Raw genomic sequence first — 20,895 nt, 5'->3', positions numbered from 1 at the left:
TTTTAGAGACATAGATAGAACACTTGAGAAGTTAATTTTTATATTTTTGTACATATGGAAAAGGGTCCAAGAAAGGCCATTTAATGGAAGTACTCAGAAACAGGGGGCTGGTACTTACTGAGCAGATGGTTGTTTTTATTGATGCAGAATCATAAATACTCATAATTTGAGAATTTACCTGAGCTCTGATTAGCTAGAATAGAACAGGAGTTTGGTCCCACCCAGGTGGGCTCAGTGTATACATAATCTTGATCAAGGAAGTACATATGACGGTGTCTGCTGGAGTCAGAGGCCAGGTTCCAATAGCTGTAATGACTCTGCTGCTGATCCAGTAGTATAAGTCCCTGCATTCTTTGCCCTGATACATGAAATATTGTGTCATATATTTAAAGCTTGACCTCAAAAGCTGTATGTTTTCCCCCTCATTCTTATATAGAAAAAAATTGGCTTTTAGCTCCAGAGTTTTTAGTAGAGGCTCAATTACCCAACACACAGAAATTTTAATATATACAGCTATACCCTAGCCTGTATTGTATTAAATTCAAATTTCATTTTAAGCTGGTTTATTTTTAAAAAGAAAAAAAAATCCAATTCTTAATTTAAAAAAAATTACCTTAGTAGTATCTGAATTTCTCTGGGATGTTTTGATACCCTGTAGCCCCCCAAATTTGGGTTTTGGAGGCAGTTAAATTAGTGCTATGCAAGCATAGTTCTATTGACTTTATCAGCGTCATAAATAAGTGTAAACAGTCTCTTATCACAACCTATGTAGTAGAAAGATAGATACTATAGAAGAGTCTTAATGGAATGAGGTATCAATTAGAATTGGTAATTGAATAAAGTACACTGTATTTATCCTTGATATTTGCTTTTACATTTAATTGCTTTGTCTAAAAATTAGCAGTTTATGATTGTGCTTAAGCTAATGCATATTAGGCTCTATGGTATCAGGATGAGACGCATCTTAATATGAAAGGAAATACTTTCAAACTATTAATTCTGCAATGTTATGGAGCTTTTATAAGGAAAAAAAAATACCACTTATGACTTCAGTAAATTAAAAACATTCTGTTAAATGGACAGTGATCACAACAAAGCACACTTGGAATGAGATAGTTTTGACAGGTCACCTCTTAACATGAAAAAGCTGTGTTTTTGACTAATCATGGAAAGAGCTACCGAAGTTATTTTGAAGTAGTAATCAGAAAGAACTACTTTTAAGTTGTAACGTAAAACTAGAATGTTACATTTATTGTGAGGAACTGTACACTTTATTGCAATATTTAGAACAGATGACACAAATTTAGTGAAGCAAAGACATGCAATTGTTTACATGTTTGTCATCTAAGGCAATTGCAATGCAGCATGTCACATTTTTTTCAACTTTAAACCAGCATACGTGTGATCACAGTGTTCTCATGAATCAACATTCAAAATAAGCAAATTACTGATTTCCTGTAAAAAGACCAGTATGACAAAAATTGTTTTAAGGTGCTACCTCATTGATTCTCTACCAGGATACCAGGGCATCCTTGTATGCAAACATGATTTATGCAATTCATTTTGAATAAGAATCCATAGTGTTAAGAAGTTGTGGTCTGTCTGAGGTCTTTGCAACAGATGAATTACTTTATTTTTCTGTAGTCAAACAGTTAGTGAAAGTGAAGAGCTTGTATTTTCTGAGAAGTGCCGTCAGCCTATCAAGGGGTGCCTTGAGTCCAGAAAGGTTGAGAACCACTACTTTAACAAAACAAACATATTAAGAAGTATGACTGCAGATTGTAGAAAAAAAGTCTTTTAAAGGCAACACACACCTTATTCCACTGGAATAGTGGCCTTAAGTACCAACTGGACACTGGATGTTTTAAAGTGAAAGTCGTTGTACAATATAGGCAAATAAGAACAGAAGCTCTAAGCCAGAAGCAGTGTATTAAAAAAGGTATTGGCAAGTTTAAGAAATAAGGCATGGGGAGAGTGCATACCCTAATTTTTTTAGAATAGAAGTATTTACTTTTACACTCAAACTGAAGCAAGCTTCTGGTTGAATTCTTTGCCACATCTAAGTAGGTTGTTGTTTTTGTAAAAACAACATGGGTATAACATTTTAGAATATGGTCTCTGGTTACTTAATACGGATTAGATGAATCAAAAGTATCTGTTCAACAAAATGAAAAAAAAAAAAATCGAGAGATTCTAAGTTTTCAGGTAATTTTCTATCAACCTAAAGTTCAGTATTAAATTGTATATAGACCAAGCAATGGTGGGCAAAGGCACAGACTTTTGTTTCTTTGGCATGAATGCAAGACAGTTTTTTCACTTGAATCACCTTTTGCAATTTGTGTATTGCTCATACTCTCGATTTGTCGTAAATCCATAATTTCCCATAGCCAATAAAGAGTTGCGACTTTGCTGAGCATTACTTCTTTGGAAGAATATCCATATATTTACATATAATGGAAAGCATGACTTCATCAGCACCACCTCCTATTGATGTTAATCTTGAATCTCTGCAGAGATGGAAAGAATAGATGAAAAACTGTATTCTACAGCATAGAAAACAAGCACAAAGTAAAATGTGTATCCTCCATTTGCAAACAGATACAGTACAAAAATACTTGCTATTGAAACATACCTTCTCCCTATAGAAATGGATATAATTCCTGCTTATAAATTCAGTTGATACTGTATATGCACATGACTTAAGAGTGGAATAACAATTTTATTCTGGGGGAAAAAGGGGTGTTGTTTCTGGTGCACATAACTGAGCAATTCCAAAATGTTAGGTTTGAATCTCAGGACGGCATTTTCTTCAAACAAATTTACTAAGGCTTTTTTCCCTTTTGTCACTGTTGCACAGCCCTGGTGGCACTTCCCCAGCTGAATCTTTACTAGACTCTTTAAGGTTCTACCATGCTGCCCTGTATACTCATAAACTTTCTCCCTGTCAGAACAGGATGCACTGCTTTCTGTGGCCTTTCTGATAGATTCCTGGGCACAGGTTCTCTGTCACCTTCGGAGAAAAGTGAGACCCAGCTGGAACCCACCTTCAAAGAAAAGCGAGACCCACACCCCTCTGGAACTTAAGTGCAACCTTTTGAGAGCTCTAGCCTTGTGGGTACTCTTAAATTTATACTTATCTCTTAGGGGTGCATGTTAATAAAAGCAGAGACAGTATGCTGGCAAAAAAGGACGCACTAGTGTACTCCAGTGGCTACAGCATTCCTAGGGCTATTTATGTATTTTACATTAAAAAAGGCTATTAGGTAAAATACAATTATATTATCGGGGGGTAGGGTGGCATGGGCACTAAGGTTGTGGGTTTGAGGCCACAGCAGAACCTGGTACAGCACTTCCAGATTCCAACAAATCTGTGAATTCTAAATCATTTTTCACAAGGACACGAGGAAGGAATGGCACTATCCTGGAAGATGTGGACTGAGCCCAGGATGGGCACGTCCTGGATATATGCCTCTATGTTGTTTTACAAATGGTGGGTGAAATTGGTACTACATTTGAGCACCACGTCCTCCTCTACTAAATCTAGCCCAAATAATCCTGCATTACAAAACCATGGCTTTTTTGTTCCTCTCGTTCTAAGATCCTTATAAACCCTGTCTAGTTTCTTTCTTCTGCATCTAGAGAAATTCAACTGCTCTAAACCCACTCCCCTTCAGACAAGCTTAGGTTACACAGATACCCTGCTCTATTGAAAGAAGTATTAGCAGCAGACAGCAGCTACTGCCTGTTACCAAAGGGCATGAACATCCATGTGTTTCCAGTGGCGGTGTGGCTCCACTCAGCACCTGTGCTCAAGCGATCCAGAGGGGATATGGGGATGTGGACACATCACACCTTTAACAGGACAATAGTGCAGCAGCAGCTGCATGCACTTTAAAGTTTCCAAATCAGGTAAGAATCCTGTCGCCTGTCCCCACAACTCACTTCCCCTCTGTCCTCTGCATCTCATCCCTTCCCCTCCCATTCACCCTCCTTTCCTGCCCACCGCTGCTGCTGTTCCCAGCTGATGTGGAGATGGGGGGCTCCAGAGCCACTTCTGTCCTGGCCTGGTTGGGAGCAGTGATGACAGCAGGTGCTTTCTCTCTGCCCAGGGCCCACCGGTCCAGGAGCAAACATAGGGAGAGGGAATCCACCTGGCGCTGCTGTCCCCTGAGCCTGGCTGCAGTGGCTCTGAAGCCAACCTCTGACTTCCTGTGAAATGAACCACGAGGGTTATGGCTAAGGTGGGCTGAGAGGGAAGGAGCTCCAGAGCTGTTGTACCTAGGCTCAGCAGGGGACAGCAGGGGACAGCAGTGGCAATGCCAGGCAGGTTCCCCCTCCCTGCACTCGGTTCTAGATTGGTAGGGAATTACTAGTGGGACCAGGCAACCTGCCTGCTGCTGTTTCCAGCTGGAGCAGGGCAGGAATAGCTTTGGACCTCAGCCCAGCCCAGCCCACCCCTCCCCCCCCAGATCAGCCAGGGACAGTGTCAGTGGTGGGCAAAAGGAGGGGATGTGGAGGTGGTGGGGGGATGACAAGATTGTTAGCTAATCTGGGGACTTAAAGTAAGTCCTCATTGTTGCTCCCATGGTGTGGCCTGCCACCTGGGTGTGAAGGGGGAGCTGGGAGGGGTGATGCAGCCATGCCTGCAGTGTTAGTTGCTGCTCCTGCACCCTTCTTCACAAAATCCTAGATCCACCCGTGCATGTGCTGTCAGAATGTAAAGTGCACTTTGGGAAGGAATCAGGACACAGTGGAGGAATATAAGTCTAAAAATGACTGTTAGCTTTCAATGGGTCAAGAAAATTAAAACAGACTATGAAAAATTGGTAGCTATGAAAAAGAAACAATAGCAAATGAAACTGTGGGAGGAACTAGTAGCTGTAAGGAAAAAATATGACAATTAACATTTTTGGCAAATTATAGCCAAAGGGATAATTTCTAATGTGAATATCCCTGAAGATACATGGGTCTTGTTTTTTAAAAGCAAGTTTAACAACTGATCTACAGATGGTGAAGGAAATGGTAGCTTCTTGTTGAAAGAAATTTTATGTGTTAAGCTACAAGTAGATCATTATCTCACCTCTGAACCTCAAGTAAGAGCATATATATCCCTACTGAGAAATGGAAAAGCTCTCCGTCTTGATTTTCTCCTCAAATCATTGACTGGTTGTGTCTGAATCTGACCAAAAATTTTAATACAATTATTTTAGAAGGTATTTATCAAAAGTACTGGAATGAAAATATAATAGTCCCAGTTTTAAAAAACAGTTATAAGAGATCCTGTGTCTTGTCACCAGGGATCTGGGTTTTCTGTTCCCCACAGAAAAACGTAGTAAAACTCAGATTTTCTCATTTTAAGGAGAAAAACCTGGATTTTCTCCTTTAAATGAGACAAACACGGGAGACATTAAATTTTCCTTTGCAGGCTGGCAGAGTTCCAGCTTGCAAGGGGCTGGGGGGAGCAGGATGGTCAGGCAGGGGATGCCATGTGGATGTCCAGTGGTCATGCACGGGGTGCCATGTGGATGTGCACAAGGCCTCCAGGCAGCCTGGGGAGCAGCTCACCACAGGTAAGTTTGGCAGGATGAGGAGGGGGGAGAACTGAGGCCCCCAAGGTGAGGGAGGGAGAGAGTTGTGGGCAGCTCATTCAGGGGGTGAGGGCTAGCTCCCCACTGCTATGCGCACTCCTGGGGCGGCATGGGGGACACATGCTTCCCAGATCTGTGTGCGTCTTGGTGAGTGAATGAGGCAGGATTATCTCTGTTTTTCCATTGTAAGAAACCCATTATAGGTATTTAGAATTTATTGCGTTCAATCGATGCATAAATATATATGTGGCATTTCATTTTAATCACGGAAAAACCTGGATTTTGGAGTTTTTAATAATAGAATTTGTGACTTTCTTCTTCTATCAGAGAATTCATGATTTTTACAGAGAAAACCAGGATTAGCCTTATGTGTATTCCTGCCAAAATATCTGAGACACATTTACTTTTTCACCTTCAGACATGGATCTCTGAAAATATTTGGGGAGACGAGCATACTGGTTTTAGAGAAGGCTATTCCTGCATGGGCCATTGTTTGGCATTGTATTATTTAGCATCCAAAAATGTTAAAAGACAAAATTATCTGTATGTAGCCTTCACAGATCTCAATAGAGTCTTCTACTCTACAGACAGATTAAAATTATGGAAGAAACTGGCACTAACATCAATAGACAAAGCTCTCTTACAATTAATCTTCACTTACTATTCGATGCAGCATCAAGGGTGTGTTATGTGACTGGCATGCCCTATCCAAAGTAACAGTCTTTGGAAATGACCACTGGAAAGAAGGAATGGGATTGCTTTTTTTTTTTTTTTTTTTTTTACAGGAAAAGAAAATACAGGTGGTATCTTTCCTTAAATACCTTGGAATATATTTTAGCAAAAAGCTGAACTGGAATAAGGCAGGCAAGGTTCTTTGGTTAGATGTGATATCTTTTATTAGACCAACTGAGTAGTTGGAATAAAGTTCTTTGCAAGCTTTCGTGCAGTCATCCTCTGTCAGGCACAGGAGTCTCTGTTGGTCTGTGACTCCAACAAATGAGAGAAGCTAAGTGTGGTAGGATGTCAGTGAAAATGTAAATAGGTGGTGATAAGCAAGACAAAAGGTAAAGCAGGAGAGGGGAGGGGGAAGAGAGTAGGGGGAAAGAGGAAAAGAAAGGTCAGTACCAAAAACTCAGAGCACTGAAATAAGTACATTGAAAATGTAAATGTTAGAACAAAACAAGTTTCGTGTGGAGCTTTATCATTCTACAATAAAATGTGCAGAAGAGCAATTCTGGCAGCACTATAGAGCAGCGATTCTCAACCTTTTTTGTACCAGGACCCATTTGTAAACACTAATGGCCAATCTTAATCCAGTGCCCCTCATTTCCAACCCACTGCTCCTAAAGCCAGCCCCCCAGTGTGTGGGGTAGGAGGTGTGTGTATGGGGGGCAGCCCCTTCCAGGCTGGAACTCTACCTGCAAGGGAAAACTCACTGTTTCCCACATTATTCTCCTTTAAAGGAGAATCCATTTTTAAAGTTTATGTGCAACCCTTCCATATAGTCTTGCAACCCTCTTTTGGGTTGTGAACCATGGGTTGAGAAATGCTGCTATAGAGTCTATAGATCCAAGGTAGATTCCATTTTATTGTACAGAGCAGAACTCTAGGGTGTTGACCCTACAATCCACCTGATATTTGAAAAGATTCCTCATGTATTTTTAAGGCAAATTTTACCTTTACTTCTACAATAGATTCTCATGTGCTCTGAAACTTGACTATAAATGTGAGCACTTTAGCCCAATTAAGAACCCTAAACCAGTGTTTCACAACCTTTTTTATACTGCAGACCAGCACGGGAGTGGGACGGGGTGCACGGAGCTGGCTGCCTCCCCCACAGGGCTGCCCAGCTTTAACTCCATATGTGACTGGTAGCAGCGGAAGCTGCTTGCCCGGGTGGACAGATGGGGGTCCAAGCTGGGGGCTTGTGCCGTGACCCAGCAGCCAACACTTGCAGCCCAGTGGTTGGGAATGTCTGCCCTAAATTACTGGATGAAAGTTAGATCTTTTATGCCTACCAGATACCCCAAGAAATACATTGTAGAAGGCTCTCCTCTGCCAAATCCTAGTTTGGATGGCTAAAAAACATCTACACAGTCTTCTGTAGGTAAATGGCCTGGGAAATGTACTGAGAGTAAAACAAGACATACATTTAAGAATTAAGGAAGCCAGCATGCAGACAGATATGCTGGCAGTAACACTGTCTCGAACTTCCCCCATTTTAAGATTAATAAAACACACCTTTGCCCAGACACTTACATCTGTAGTGCAAAACTACAAACAATGAGAGGCCATCACTAGATTGAGATTCACATCAATGAGATGTGCAGTTGTCATGGGCAGGTGGTATTGGATTCTAATTTGGACAGAACATGCTCTTGCAGGAAGAATGAGTTTGATAACTAAGACCTTTATTTGTGGTCTTGTATGTTATTTGAAGAAATAAGAGGGAAATGGATCTCTCCATTAATGGGAAAAACTAAAAACTGAGCTAATGAGGAAAAACAATCTGGCTTCTTTCTAATGTTTCGGAGCCTGTCTTACACTCCTTAGGTATATTTACTCCACTTGCAGAAAGACTGAGGGCCAAAATCGAATGGAATTTTCCTGTCCTGTTCTATTGTTCATTTATACATCACGTTCTAACTTTGTCTAAACTGGTAAAACGGATGTTATTTTATGCTTTTAGTAAAAATTATGATTTATATAAATGTTATTTAATATGTACGCGTGTGTGTATATATATAATTTTATTGTCCATTTTATTATATTGCTTGGCGAAAGCTGTAAATACTGCTACTACTACTACAGTACTTATTTACCTTGAAGAGGAAAGACTTATCTTACCCTTCCTACTTGAGTGGTTCCAGTGAGACTAATTTAAAAGCTGGCATCTACATCACTGAGTCATCTTTACCAGCAATGCCTAAATTCCCATAGCTACTCAAGCTGCAAACTACATCCCATCCCTTGCTATTTTTTCATTGAAAAGTTGATTCTCGCTGAAAAAAACTGGTTCTGCTAAATCTTGGTTCAACAGCCTGATAATCCACTGTTCCCCTCTGGGCTCTGTGGAAGGCAGCAGAGCTAGAACAACTTACTTACTTTATCTCCTCTATGTAGTGGTGCTCTCTGCTTCTGTGATCTGCAAGCCCTTGATAATGTTTAACATTATACACCTTTGTAGCACTGTACTAGCTGCAAACACTTAATCATCAAAGCTCTTGGAGGCATGCAAACAACCCTCCCACGCTACCCGCCACTCCTCCTGTTTATGGATTAGATCATGGCATAGATGGTTTGTATATATGAAACAGGAAACTGCTCCTAGGCAGAGCCCAAGTAGTGATAAAATTTGCTTTGCTACTCTGTAACAGATGATATGGAATATTCAAAGAGTACTGTAGAAATGTTTTAGATCAGCAGTTCCCAATCTGTGGGATGCATACCACCAGTGGTACTCAGATAACCTGTCAGTGATATGATTTAACAGATTTATTATAATTACTTTATATGACAAAAAATTTGTTGTTGGTACTTAAGGTTGAACTGAAAAAAAATTGCTGGTGGTACTTAAGGTTGTATCATTTTAAATTGATGGTGCGCAATCTGTCAGAGTTTGGGAACCTCTGTTTTAGATGCGATCTGTATTGTGGGCTTCCTAATGACTGGGTCAATGAGTGAAATCCCTGTGGGATCTAAGGAGTAAAGTAGAAAAATGCAGGCAATACATCTTTTGACATTTCTCTCTTGGGAAGGAAGCATAGACTGGCTTCACCTAGTTTAAGAGAACAAAGAACGCCAAGGACTTGAAACTCAGGAACAGGGGAGTTGCTCTCATTTTTTAAACAGACCTGAGTATGTGACCAACCTGCCAATGACTCCACATAGGAGATGGTGGGTCATACAGCAAGACAGGTAAGTGTATCACTTTAAGATATGTATTCTCTTACATGCGTTTGTTCTGAATAAATGATACTTGGCCTAATGAGCGCTGACAAATCACTAAATAATCCTGCCATTGCCACCCATACACTTGAACTGCAGGTTCTGAACTGAACTCAGACCTGCTGAGATAATCATGGTAGACTGCAGGAGCTTGCAGCCTCTGGCCTAGCTGGCCAGGAAAGGATCATGGATTTTTCTGAAGTACCCCTGAAAGACCACAGGTCAGAGATCCAGTTAACCCAAGAACTGTGACACTGATAGATCCAATACACAAATAATGGACAGGAATTAGTTCTCAGCAATAGTGAAAAAGGAGAAGTAGGGAGGAATAATTCTGAGGAGTTGAACATCCAGCCCTTTCTTAAGTTCTGCTTTACTGGTCTCTCAGAAGGAAACCAGATGGTGACAAGGTTCATGGGAAGCGGCTAAGGAAATAGAATAAAGATTTTAACCATTACATTTCTGTAACTTCCCCACCCCAAGTAATAGCCCTTAATTATTTCTATTCAGAAACATCATGTATCTGAAAATTAAGTACAGGAAACTGTAATCTAATCAGTGGATTTAAATGTGAACATCATTTTCCCTGCCTTCATTGCAAAATATCACTTTCCTCAACAGTGAATTAATGAGATGTACTAAAAAAAAAAAAGAGAGAGAGATCAGTTTGCATCATCTGTAACATCTGCTGTATGGAGCTAAAAGGTCAAAGGAAAACACTTCTGTGAGTCCACATTTTAAAAAGGAACAGGCATGCATAGCAGAACTGGGCCTGAAGGGCAGCTGTGACCCCCACCGGTGGCCCAATGGCTACTGCCCTGTACTAGTTCTAGGTACCCTCCCTTTACACTTGCCTTGATGTAATGGCTGATTTTTTAAAGGCAAGCTGCTCAAGAATCCTCGAATATGCCTTAGTCCTACATTTGCGAGCGGCTCCCCTCCTGGACCCTGCTAGCCCAAATCCAATCCTTCACTAGATGGGCCCTCCTGGCCCATATGTGCCCCAGGGTACCCACTGCCTTATGGGCTGTTCAAGACTCTAACCTCCCCTACAGCTGTGCCCATGCCTCGCAGGTTTTACTCAATACTGTTAAGTCCCTTGTAGAGGCTTTGGCCCTCTCAGTTTTAGCTGCCCTTTCCTTTGGCTGCAAGCCTTCAGCTCTGGCCCACTCATTCAGTTCCACCTCTCGGCTTCAGCCCTTTCAGTTGTCAGCATCTCTGGCCCTGGTGTCTCTCGCTGTGGGCCCTTGGCCCCAGAATTCACCCTTCTTGACTGCTGGTCCCCTGTCCCTGGTTTCTGTGCCCTCCTGGGCCAAACTTGCCCCTCTCAGGCTCCAGGTCCCTGACCCTGGTTCTCACCCCTCTTGGGCACTTCTTTCACACTTCTTGAGCTGTAGGTCCCTGACTCTGGTTTGTGCCCTGCTTGGCCACTGGGCTCCTGGCCCTGCCTCTGCTACGCTTGCAATTTTAAGCTCTATCCCTGGCAGCGTTCAAGGCAGTCACATGCCCTTCCAGCATAATTGGGACCTCCACCTGAATAGTCCCAAATCCAAGCCACCAGTTCAAACAGTACAACAAAATATAAGCCTCCAGCTGTAACTCAAACTATCCCCACACTGGTCTGAAGATAAATCCCAGCTCACTAGCTGTACACACACAGCTTCCCCTACTCTGGGCTACTTCCTCCCCCCTGCAAGCTCTCAGAGCCTTCAAAGCAGCTCAGTGGTCAACCACGTGTTCCCTGGCAGCAATCCTTCCAGGAGCTCCTTCCCCTGCAGCTTGCAGGGCCAGACTGCTCTGCGTACTCTCGTTCATGGACTTCATGTGCCGCCTAAGCCCTGCCCCATCCAACAGGTGACCCTGTAGCTCCCCACAAGCGTTCCCTTCCTGTGACTGATGACCTGCCTGCTTTCTGAGCTAGGGCTTAGCTAAGCAGCTGGCAGCCCCTTGCTTCTGGGCTTCCTACCTGCCTGCCTGGGTACAATTTGCTACTCCACTTCCGCTCCCTGAGGAAGTTACCTTTGCAGGGTAAGAGCTTGCCTGCAGCTTCACCTCTCTGTGACAGGCACTCCATTTGCTGGCATCCCATTAATAGCTAACTGATCTCCTGGCTGCCAGTTCTCCTATAGCCAGCCTATTCTATAGAGAATAGGCTGCAGGTTTTCCTCATTTCTTTCATGCAGCTCCCTGCCTCTGCGGCAGGGATTCCTGGCTGCCTGCCCTTTTGCAGCTAGCCCCTATTCAGATCTAACTGCTGCGGTCTCTCTCCTTAAAGTGACAGAGGTCTCCAGGCTTTCTGTCATAGCATGTTTTCTCAAAGAGGTGTGAACACTCATGGGAAACATTCCTTTTGAAAGGCACCAGGTCCAGAGAGGGTTTGTTACATTAGCACCACCGTCATCTGCAGAAGCAGATGACAGTGGTGGTGCGTTCAGTGCATCAATAGCAGTAGGATCATTACTGGGTCACAGGAGTAAAACTGGCCAGTCAGCAGCAATAGGTCCCTGCATCCCATGATTTGGAGAAGCAGGATTGGTACCAAGTGCTAAGAGTAGAAGGAGCAAGGGCAGGTGCCAGCTGACGCAATATCCTCCTCCCGTCATAGATCAAAAGCAACAGAACAACTGTCCTTACACCTCACAATGTCTCTACTATTATCCCCTTTCTTTCTGAACATTTGTGCCAAGTTCATCACTGTAGCATCTGAACTCCTCAATGTGTGGCCTTGGGCAACTTGCTATCATCTCTCCTTCAATTGTATCATAACGATATTTACATATGTAACCAGGTTGTGCTCCAGGGGCAGCTGTGACGTCCCCTGGTGACCACGCAACCCTTGCCCTGCTCTGACTCTAGGGTACCTTAGGATTCTTGCAGCCTTAAGGGCTATTCACAGCCTCCAAACCTCCCTTACAGCCATGCCCATGCCTCACAGGTGTTACCGATTAATGATTTTGGTGGGCACCTGGCCCCAATCCAATAGTAGGCCACCTCAGACCTCTATACCCTTGATGGAGTCTCACCTTTCCCGGCCTCGGCCCTTTTTCTCTCCCTGGTTCCTTTAGCCCAGCCCCATTGTGCTGGACCTGGCTTCTGGGTTCCAACCCTTATCTTGAATACTTTAGGCCTGGGCCCACTGGCTCGGTCTCTGGCACTGAACATGCTTCAGCTCTGTCTGGGCCCCTGGCACTGTCTCAGGTCTGCTCTGGGCACAGAGACTGCTTTGGTTCTGTCTGGGACCCCAGCCCTATCTTATTGGGGCTGCCTGGCCCTCTGTGGCTTGAGCTGAACTCAGCTGCTGTCCTCCCCTCGGCTGCTGCCCTATAAGGCTTAAGCCCAGTCTATGTCTCAAGCCCCTAGCAAGGCTCAAAATGCTGGTGTGCCTCTTGTATCCTGCTGCGGGTTAGCCCATATGTACCTCTCTGCTGCCCTGATGTAGCTCCCCTTTCAGCTATGCCCAAACCACCTCTATAAACCACAACAGGGGTGGATCTGGTGGCCACCTATAAGTTTATCAGGGGTGACCACCAGTATCTGGGGGAACGTTTGTTCACCAGAGCGCCCCAAGGGATGACGTGGTCAAACGGTTATAAACTACTGCAAGACGGTTTCAGGCTGGACATAAGGAAGAATTTCTTTACTGTCCGAGCCCCCAAGGTCTAGAACAGCCTGCCATCGGAGGTGGTTCAAGCACCTACATTGAACACCTTCAAGAGTAAATTGGATGCTTATCTTGCTGGGATCCTATGACCCCAGCTGACTTCCTGCCCTTCAGGCAGGGGGCTGGACTCGATGATCTTCTGAGGTCCCTTCCAGCCCTAATGTCTATGAAATCTATGAAACACAATAAGAAAGCACTCTGGATGTAACGAAAACCTGTCCCCACAAAGACCCTAGCTCCCTGCCACATAGACCCTAGCACTCCAGTTGAATAGCAAAGCTTCACCTCTCTGTGACAGGCACTCCTAGGTTCTACCTCTTCCCTTGACTGGCTCTTTTTCTTGTAGCCAGCTCCACCTGCTACTCTTTTCTCATGTAACCAGAGCCTTCTGGCTCTCTGTTACAACCTACCTCATGGGTATTTTCTGAGAGTCAATTAACATTAGTAAAACCTTCTGAAAACATGTAAAGGGCCATGCAAAGGCTATGGATTACAATTAATTCCACAATGAAAAGCCCGTGCAGTGCCATGCCAGTAATGCTATATATAAAGTTCTGTTCAGTGTTTGTATCCACCCCCAAAAATTACATTTTCCACTTGAAATAATCTCTGTGATCTTAGAAAGGTATTTCTTTGTTCATTAACTATATGAGAGAAGCTGCTGCAGTTTCAGAATGTCTTAATCTTCAAAACAGGCTGAGTTATTATGAGGAATTAAATAATTTGAAGTTTTCCTTTTTTGGAAGGGTTTTTTGGAACTGCTAACTCTCCTTTGATGTGGGAAAGAAAAAGATAACTTGTGCTGAAAGACAGAACCGCTTGTAATGCACATGTGCTGGTTCAACTTCTATGTTTCATTCTGGCATCAGCTTCATGACAGTGATTTTATCATAAGAAGGTCTTTTATTCCCTTTATCCTTTTCGAAGGTTTCTTGGTTAGGAAGGTGTTCGTATCATACCTTGCTTAATTTTTTTTAATGACTTATGCATCTTGGGATATTACTATTTTCTGGCAGGCTGTTTTAGAAGCTGCTGCTTCTAGTATGTGACTTTATTAGCAGTTACTGATCTCCCCATTTTGGAGGGACAGAGGAGGGCAGGGTTTTTTTTGGCTAGCTACACCCAACTAAACTGCAGGATAGCAGCATGACTTTCTTTACACTGCACTAATCCACTCTCAAGTATTTATCTCATGTTCTTTCAAATTTTCAGATATAGGCAGATACGTTTTTTAAAAAGATCAAAGGTAATATATTCAAAGGTATATATTAAAGGGAAATTTTGGTACTGTGTAAAAAGTTTGAGCTGTTTGTATCACCCATGACATTCCTTCATCCAAATTAGTACCGCACAGGCACTAGCAATGCATTATAAAGAATTTAGGCATGGATATGAATGCTCATTGCTGCTACCCAAGTTTTTTTTCAAAATTATCCTTTACAGATCAGGTGAAAGTAGAAATTGGTTTTGTGTATAATGGAAGACACTCCAATTGTCAGGCTGAATTTTACTCAGTTTACCCTGGTTGTTAAGAGTTAGGCCTGAAATACCATTCTCTTTGAACCTCCTTCTCTAAGATGATGGAGTTCCAGCAAGACATTAGAGGTTCTGAAGGTGCAAAATCCTCACATTTGGAATCAGCAAGCTCAACTGTTTTTCTTTCCCCCACATACAAAACACCATCCAAAAATGAAACAAAACAAAAGCTTCCATTGAAAAACAAAGAGGAGAAACATTTAAGAAATGTCAGCTGGGTGCAGGGGAACTAGCCTTCATTAGTTCCTTCTATACAATACAATAAGTACACTTTAGAAATATTTCGGAGAACAACTGACTTAAGGACTACCGTTCTAAAAACATCACCAGTTAATATAAACAAGTTGGCCAACAATTTTTTACAGGGTCTAGTTACTATCTCCCTAACAATATCATTAATAAATTCAACCTTTAAATGGTGTGACTGAATGCAGTGCTTAACAGCTGCTAGCTACTTTATAAACATCATGGTGACGTGAACCAATTACTCAGACTTCGTTGTAAAAGGAGACAGTATCGGGAGACTTGTGGAATTGCTTATTGTTCAAGATTAAGAGGAAAATGGGGTGAACCTATGTTAGTACTTTTAGGAAACAGTCTTACTTTTGTGTCCCTGACAAGTATGATTCCCTAACAATGGAATTCCACTACATCATAACGAAGTTTTGGAGTGTAGACATCATGCTTCCTTTGAACTCATTTATCATGCTGTTTCCTTTGAGGGTTCAAAGATCTGCTTCTTTAATACAGGGTGGCAGAAACAAAGTATTCTGGATTTTCAAACTGGGGAGCAAGTGCACAACTACACTATTCTGCTTAGTGACTATCCTAGAACACGTCCAGAACAACTATATCACAGAGTTGGCTGTAGTGCTCCCCAGAAGAAGCAAAAGTACTAACACTTAGAATTCAGAGCTCCTAAGTCAAATGTAAGCAATATACATGTATGTGACTCATTTCCCTCTTAAATATGAAAATACTTTGATGAATGTTTCTATGGTTTAGGGGCCTGCTTGATTTGGAGATTTGGCCAATTCAGTGGTGGCCAAATTTCCAAATCAGATTTGGCCAATTCAATTTGGGACAGTGGTATGAATCACCAAATTGAATCACTGTCCCCTGAATCATCCAAATCCAAAGCAAATACTAGCCACTTTGCACAGGCCTAGGCCTAAGTAACATGCTCTAAAGAAGGAAGCTTTCTATAACTTTATGTTTTTCTATTGTCACTTTATGCAGGAGTAGTATATTTAAACTCTAACTCCACTAACATATTATTAGGTGTATTATTTTGACAGTTGATATATGAGCTGAAATGTGCTGTATCACGAAAATTTAGTTTACATAACAATGAATACAGCAATAGTTTAATAGACAGAATATTGATATCCTCCAAAAGAATACAATAATTTGAAGCCAGCAATCTACTTCAAGCTGCTAGCTTCTCATACAAAACATGTTTCTTACAGACTATTCTGTTAATCTTGAGATTCAGTTTTTCTCTTCCACAATTATTATTACTAGGTGGTTCTCAGATAGCTCCGCCTTTGTAGTTTGCCATCTTCCCTTTGATACTTTTGGGAATCTCTGGGTAAAATTTACCCATACTGTGTAGAGTCAGTGAAATGTTTTTTTGTACCACTTTAAGATCAGAAATGACATGGGAGGAACACACATCTCCTATACAGGCAGTCCTTGACTTGAGATGTTTCAAGTTACAACGCAGGGTACTTAAAATGTTTATAAATTGACACCCTGTTTTGACTTTCTGACATCAGTATTGACTTTACGACGCTTGATCTGACCCAATGCCATGCCGGCAAACAAGTTCACTGTGTCGCCCATCTCCCTGAAGAACATCTGTCCAAATTTCCTTAGACACTTTCTTTAAGAAAGTAGACAAGACTCCAGAAAAACCTGCAGCCAAGACTCCTGAGAAGACTCCAGCCAAGAACCCTTCAAAAAGCCCAGCAAAGTAACTTCAAAGAAGTCCTTCCAAATCAATATGGTTGCTATTTACAATATACATACATTAATGTAGCTATATTACTCATCTATAATTGACTGACTACAAAATTCTGGGATATTTTTTGTGAAAATAGGGTATTGGGCCTTGGTTCAGGAACCAATCCCCCATTTATAACATTGTTCCTATGGGAAAATCGGTTCCAAGTTATGAATTGTGTTGTAAATCCAAGGACTACCTGTATACTAGGTAGGGGCATCTGAAGTAATTCTATACAGATGACTAGAGAAGAACATTGGGGAACAGAGCACAAACTATAGGTAGGCTCACAGGAGCCTTCTGTGTTTACACCAGAGTGGAAAGTTTAAAATATAGAAACCTATAAAAGACTCAAGCAGATACATATACTTTTGTGAGGGATTGAGTTCTGTTGGTTGTTGTAGGGTTGAGGACCAAGCTGATGTTTCATTTTATATCTGTTCCTGTAATTTGTACCACAGGCACTTAGCACCTTGGATAGGCAGGCGACCACTAGCCAAACAGGAAGGGACTGGTCAATGAAGTATCTCTCTCTCTGGTCCTATTGCCTAAGGGCAAATAGAAAATTGCAGAAGGATGTGGAGCGCCACTTGTGGCCATTCCTTTCACTTAAACTTTACACCAGCCTTTGGGTAAATCAATCTATACAATTATCATGTAAGGCCCTGACTGATTTAGGAAGCAGGATATTCATCCATGCTCCCTTATTTTGACACCTAAGCTGAATCACACTAACATCAACAAGATTACCGTCTTTTGGATCCCTTTGTACAAGGAGTCAAGGAGTCAGCAATTTTTTCCAGAGGGGGGAGGAGGGGCGTAGAATAACTCAGCTTGAACTGGGGAGAGGCAGCTGTGTCCTAATGTCTGCTACCACTGTCACTTGGCTACCACTCAACTGCAGCATGTCATAGTGCAAGCCCCTCTCTGCCACAGCCAGTGCTGCTGGACTGCAGTGTGACATGGACAGAGCTCCCACAATGCCAGAACCCCAGGCAGCTGACAGAGGTGGTGCAGGAAGAGCCCCTACCACCGAATGCTACCAAAGCCACTGCTTCATGGGCCAGATCCAAAGGCTCTGCAAGCCACAGGTTGCCAACCCCTCCTTTACAGGATTAGGTCCTAAATTGTTAACAACAATCAAAGCATTAGGGCCTTGCCCAGTGTAAATTAATGCAACTATACTGAGTTCAAGGGAATAACATTTAATTCAACTGAAGATCAGGCCCAAGTCTTTTACATTTTGTAGAAAAACTGGAAAAAAACCAAGCATCCTATGTCAAGTGTGTTCTGTGTTCTATGTTATTCATATCAGTTAAAGCAGAGTCAAGGCCTGTACTGTTCTTACCAAATGCTCACCTGTAAAATCTGCTCACTGACACTTCATTGGTGAATCCCATTCCTCCCCAGAATTGGAGACAATTATCAGACAGCTTACGGGCTAGGCGGCCTGCCTTTAGCTTACCCATGGAAGCAAATTTGGTCACATCATTGCCTCTTATATACAGAGCTAAAATTAAAACACAAGTTTTTACAGTAAATCAACAACCACTATTTTTTCTCAGTCCCAGACCTCTCCCCATATTTTTCCGAGCAAAACAACGTCCTTAATATTAAGAAAATACTAGGTAAATATAGAAGCTTACCAACTAAATATAAGGTAAATATAAACCAAATATAAGCATAATTTCTTACATTATAGAAATATAAGCTAAATATAAGGGACATACAGAAGCTTACCAACAGCCCGGTAGAGCAGAGAACGAAGAAGTTCCACTTCAGTTGCTAACTCTGCCAGGCGAAAGTGCACTATTTGGTTGTTCAGCAGTGGCTGGTTGAATATTTTTCGTTGCCGAGTGTAGATGATAGTGTCTTGTATAATATTATCCATTTGTTGCACAACTTAATAAATGTAAGCAGAAAACAGTTGTCATTCAAGTGGGCTTTTTTTGTTCATATTCCCAGGTTGTATAAAATAGGGTTGTATACAATGAACATGCTTGTTTTTCTAAAATAAATTAATCTATGGGGATCATTTTAGCACTTAAGAGTTTCAACTCCATTAACATTCCACATAAAGCTGTATTTAAAGGTATATGGGAAACATACTCAGAATCTCAGATCCAAAGAGATCTTTCTTTCCAGCCATATTGCTAAAACCTTTGTCCAAGCCTTGACAGTCTCCTACCTGGATTACTATAATCATCTTTTCCCATTCAATTCATGCAAAACAATCTACCCATATAGCCTATTCACTTATAAGTCTTTCCAATAACTCCACATCTCCCTCTGCATCATTTTCAAGGCTTTACTGGGCACGCATCACTATCTTGTCTCACTTGACTCTTTACTGCGACAGTTCTGCCGCCTTCTTATTAAATGTCTCTATCCTTCTCCCATGCTCTTCCTGCATAGTTTCATAGTTTCTAGGGTCGGAAGGGACCTGAGTAGATCATTTAGTCCGACCCCCTGCCATGGCAGGAAAGAGCACTGGGGTCAAACGACCCCAGCAAGGTGTACATCTAGCCTCGTCTTAGAGACCCATGTTGGAATGACTTCCAGTACACCATTTAAAAAGTATTTTGTCATTATCTAACTTTCTGAACGCTTTCTTAAATAAATATCCCTCACTCAGTTTTGACCATAAACTGCAAAAAAATGCCTGAATGCCAGAGGAATTAATATGCTACATATTATACCATGCTGCCTTCTGTCCTTTTGGAAAGGAGTATAGTTCATCCTTGGTGTGGGACTTGAACTTTACAGAAGGAGCAATGAATTTTGCTTAAAGGTTCAAGTTACACAATACTAAAGGCTTAGCAATGAAAAAAGCTAATGATCATTTCACAATTACACTGGTATGTTGCCAAGATCCCCCAGAATGGAAAAGCAGCAAACTAATAGCTACAAACACCAAGATGGGAAAAAACTTCTGGATATGTTCTTTTAGCCCAGATGTTATACTAGAAGAGGCACAAATTCTATTACCTGGAATTCTGTAGAAAATCTGGTTGAGCAAGACTTATACAAATTCATTTACTGTGAAACTACACAAAAAAAAATTAAAGAAATTGCAGGTGTTCATATTTCTAACATGGCAAAGCTAAAATCTACAGCAAAAGCACCTGAGATGCAGCATGTTGACTATGTAAGTAAGTGGCAAAAGTCTTATACAGTATGAAAATATATAAATATTTTGCAAACTATATGATAAATACAGACTGTGAAGTCTTTTCTGCTGTAAGACTGAAGTCTGCAGTCTTTCTAAGTTCTCTACCTTCCTTCAGCCTAAAATCTCACCAACACCCTTATACAGTAACAGCCGTGTTAACCAGCACTTGATTAACCCGTATGGCTCTATTAACCAGCATGCTGGTTGACGCCGGTCGATGCGGCAAAAGGGAAACCGGAAGTGGGACTTCTAATTTTGTCGAATTCCACAGCCCAGGGGAAAGCAGTCTGCTCAGAGCCTTCCCCTCCCTTTCCCCCAGCACACTGACATCAGGGGAGGGGCAGCACGGTTAATCTGAGACGTGGATGCGCTAGACATGGCAGGAGGGGAGAGCAAAGACGCCTCTCAGATAACTGGCACATTTGGTTATCTGGCATGCCCCATTTCTCATGGGTGCCGGATAACGGAGCTTTTGCTGTACCATATTTTTTCACACACAACACACTAATGCTGAAAACTGGAGAGCATAATGTAAACAAAGAAATAGTAACAGCACTTTCTGCTACCTAGGCTTCTGCTGTGCAAAAGCCTAAGTAAAGTCTGCACGTAATCTAAAGAAAGCAGGAAAAAAAAAAAGAGGGTGGGCTCCATAACTGCTGCTACTCAGTTACTTACTACACAGAAGGAACTTTTTAAAATTCCTTCTGCTTTTCAAAAACAAGGTACTGTATCTTATTCCAGGGCATGTTATAAGCAAGAAAATATGGTAAATGTACTATTTTTCTGTCTCTCTTGCCATAAAATCTTCCCCATGTGTTGGATCCATCTAGAAACCAAGGTTGAACTGAACCTGTACGCTAGGACTGCGTGACGTTTCAGTAGCCGATTCAATTTAGAGGAGTTTCAGCCCTGTTCAGGGACCGAATCTCCAAATCCAAATCGAATGGGGAGACCAATTAAAATCTCTGAATCAATTCAAAGCATC

The 20,895-nt window shown here is 41.9% G+C and overlaps 1 protein-coding gene across 1 annotated transcript in view; it reads right to left on the bottom strand.

Annotated features, from left to right (window-relative positions):
- Positions 1-1,225: 1,225 nt before the first annotated feature.
- Positions 1,226-20,895, bottom strand: part of LOC109291115 (probable acyl-CoA dehydrogenase 6) — a 211,194-nt gene continuing 191,524 nt past the window's right edge. The window contains exons 8-10 of the mRNA XM_019507976.1: positions 18,479-18,640; positions 18,098-18,248; positions 1,226-2,507 (exon numbers count right to left, since the gene is read on the bottom strand). Coding sequence (XP_019363521.1) covers positions 2,417-2,507; positions 18,098-18,248; positions 18,479-18,640 — 404 coding nt within the window. The 3' untranslated portion in view covers positions 1,226-2,416. The remainder of the gene's footprint in view (positions 2,508-18,097; positions 18,249-18,478; positions 18,641-20,895) is intronic.

The sequence above is a fragment of the Gavialis gangeticus genome, unplaced genomic scaffold (assembly GCF_001723915.1).
Source record: "Gavialis gangeticus isolate Ggan-Ray unplaced genomic scaffold, GavGan_comp1, whole genome shotgun sequence".
Taxonomy (NCBI): Eukaryota; Metazoa; Chordata; order Crocodylia; family Gavialidae; genus Gavialis; species Gavialis gangeticus.
This window is presented reverse-complemented; position numbering and strand designations above follow the sequence as displayed.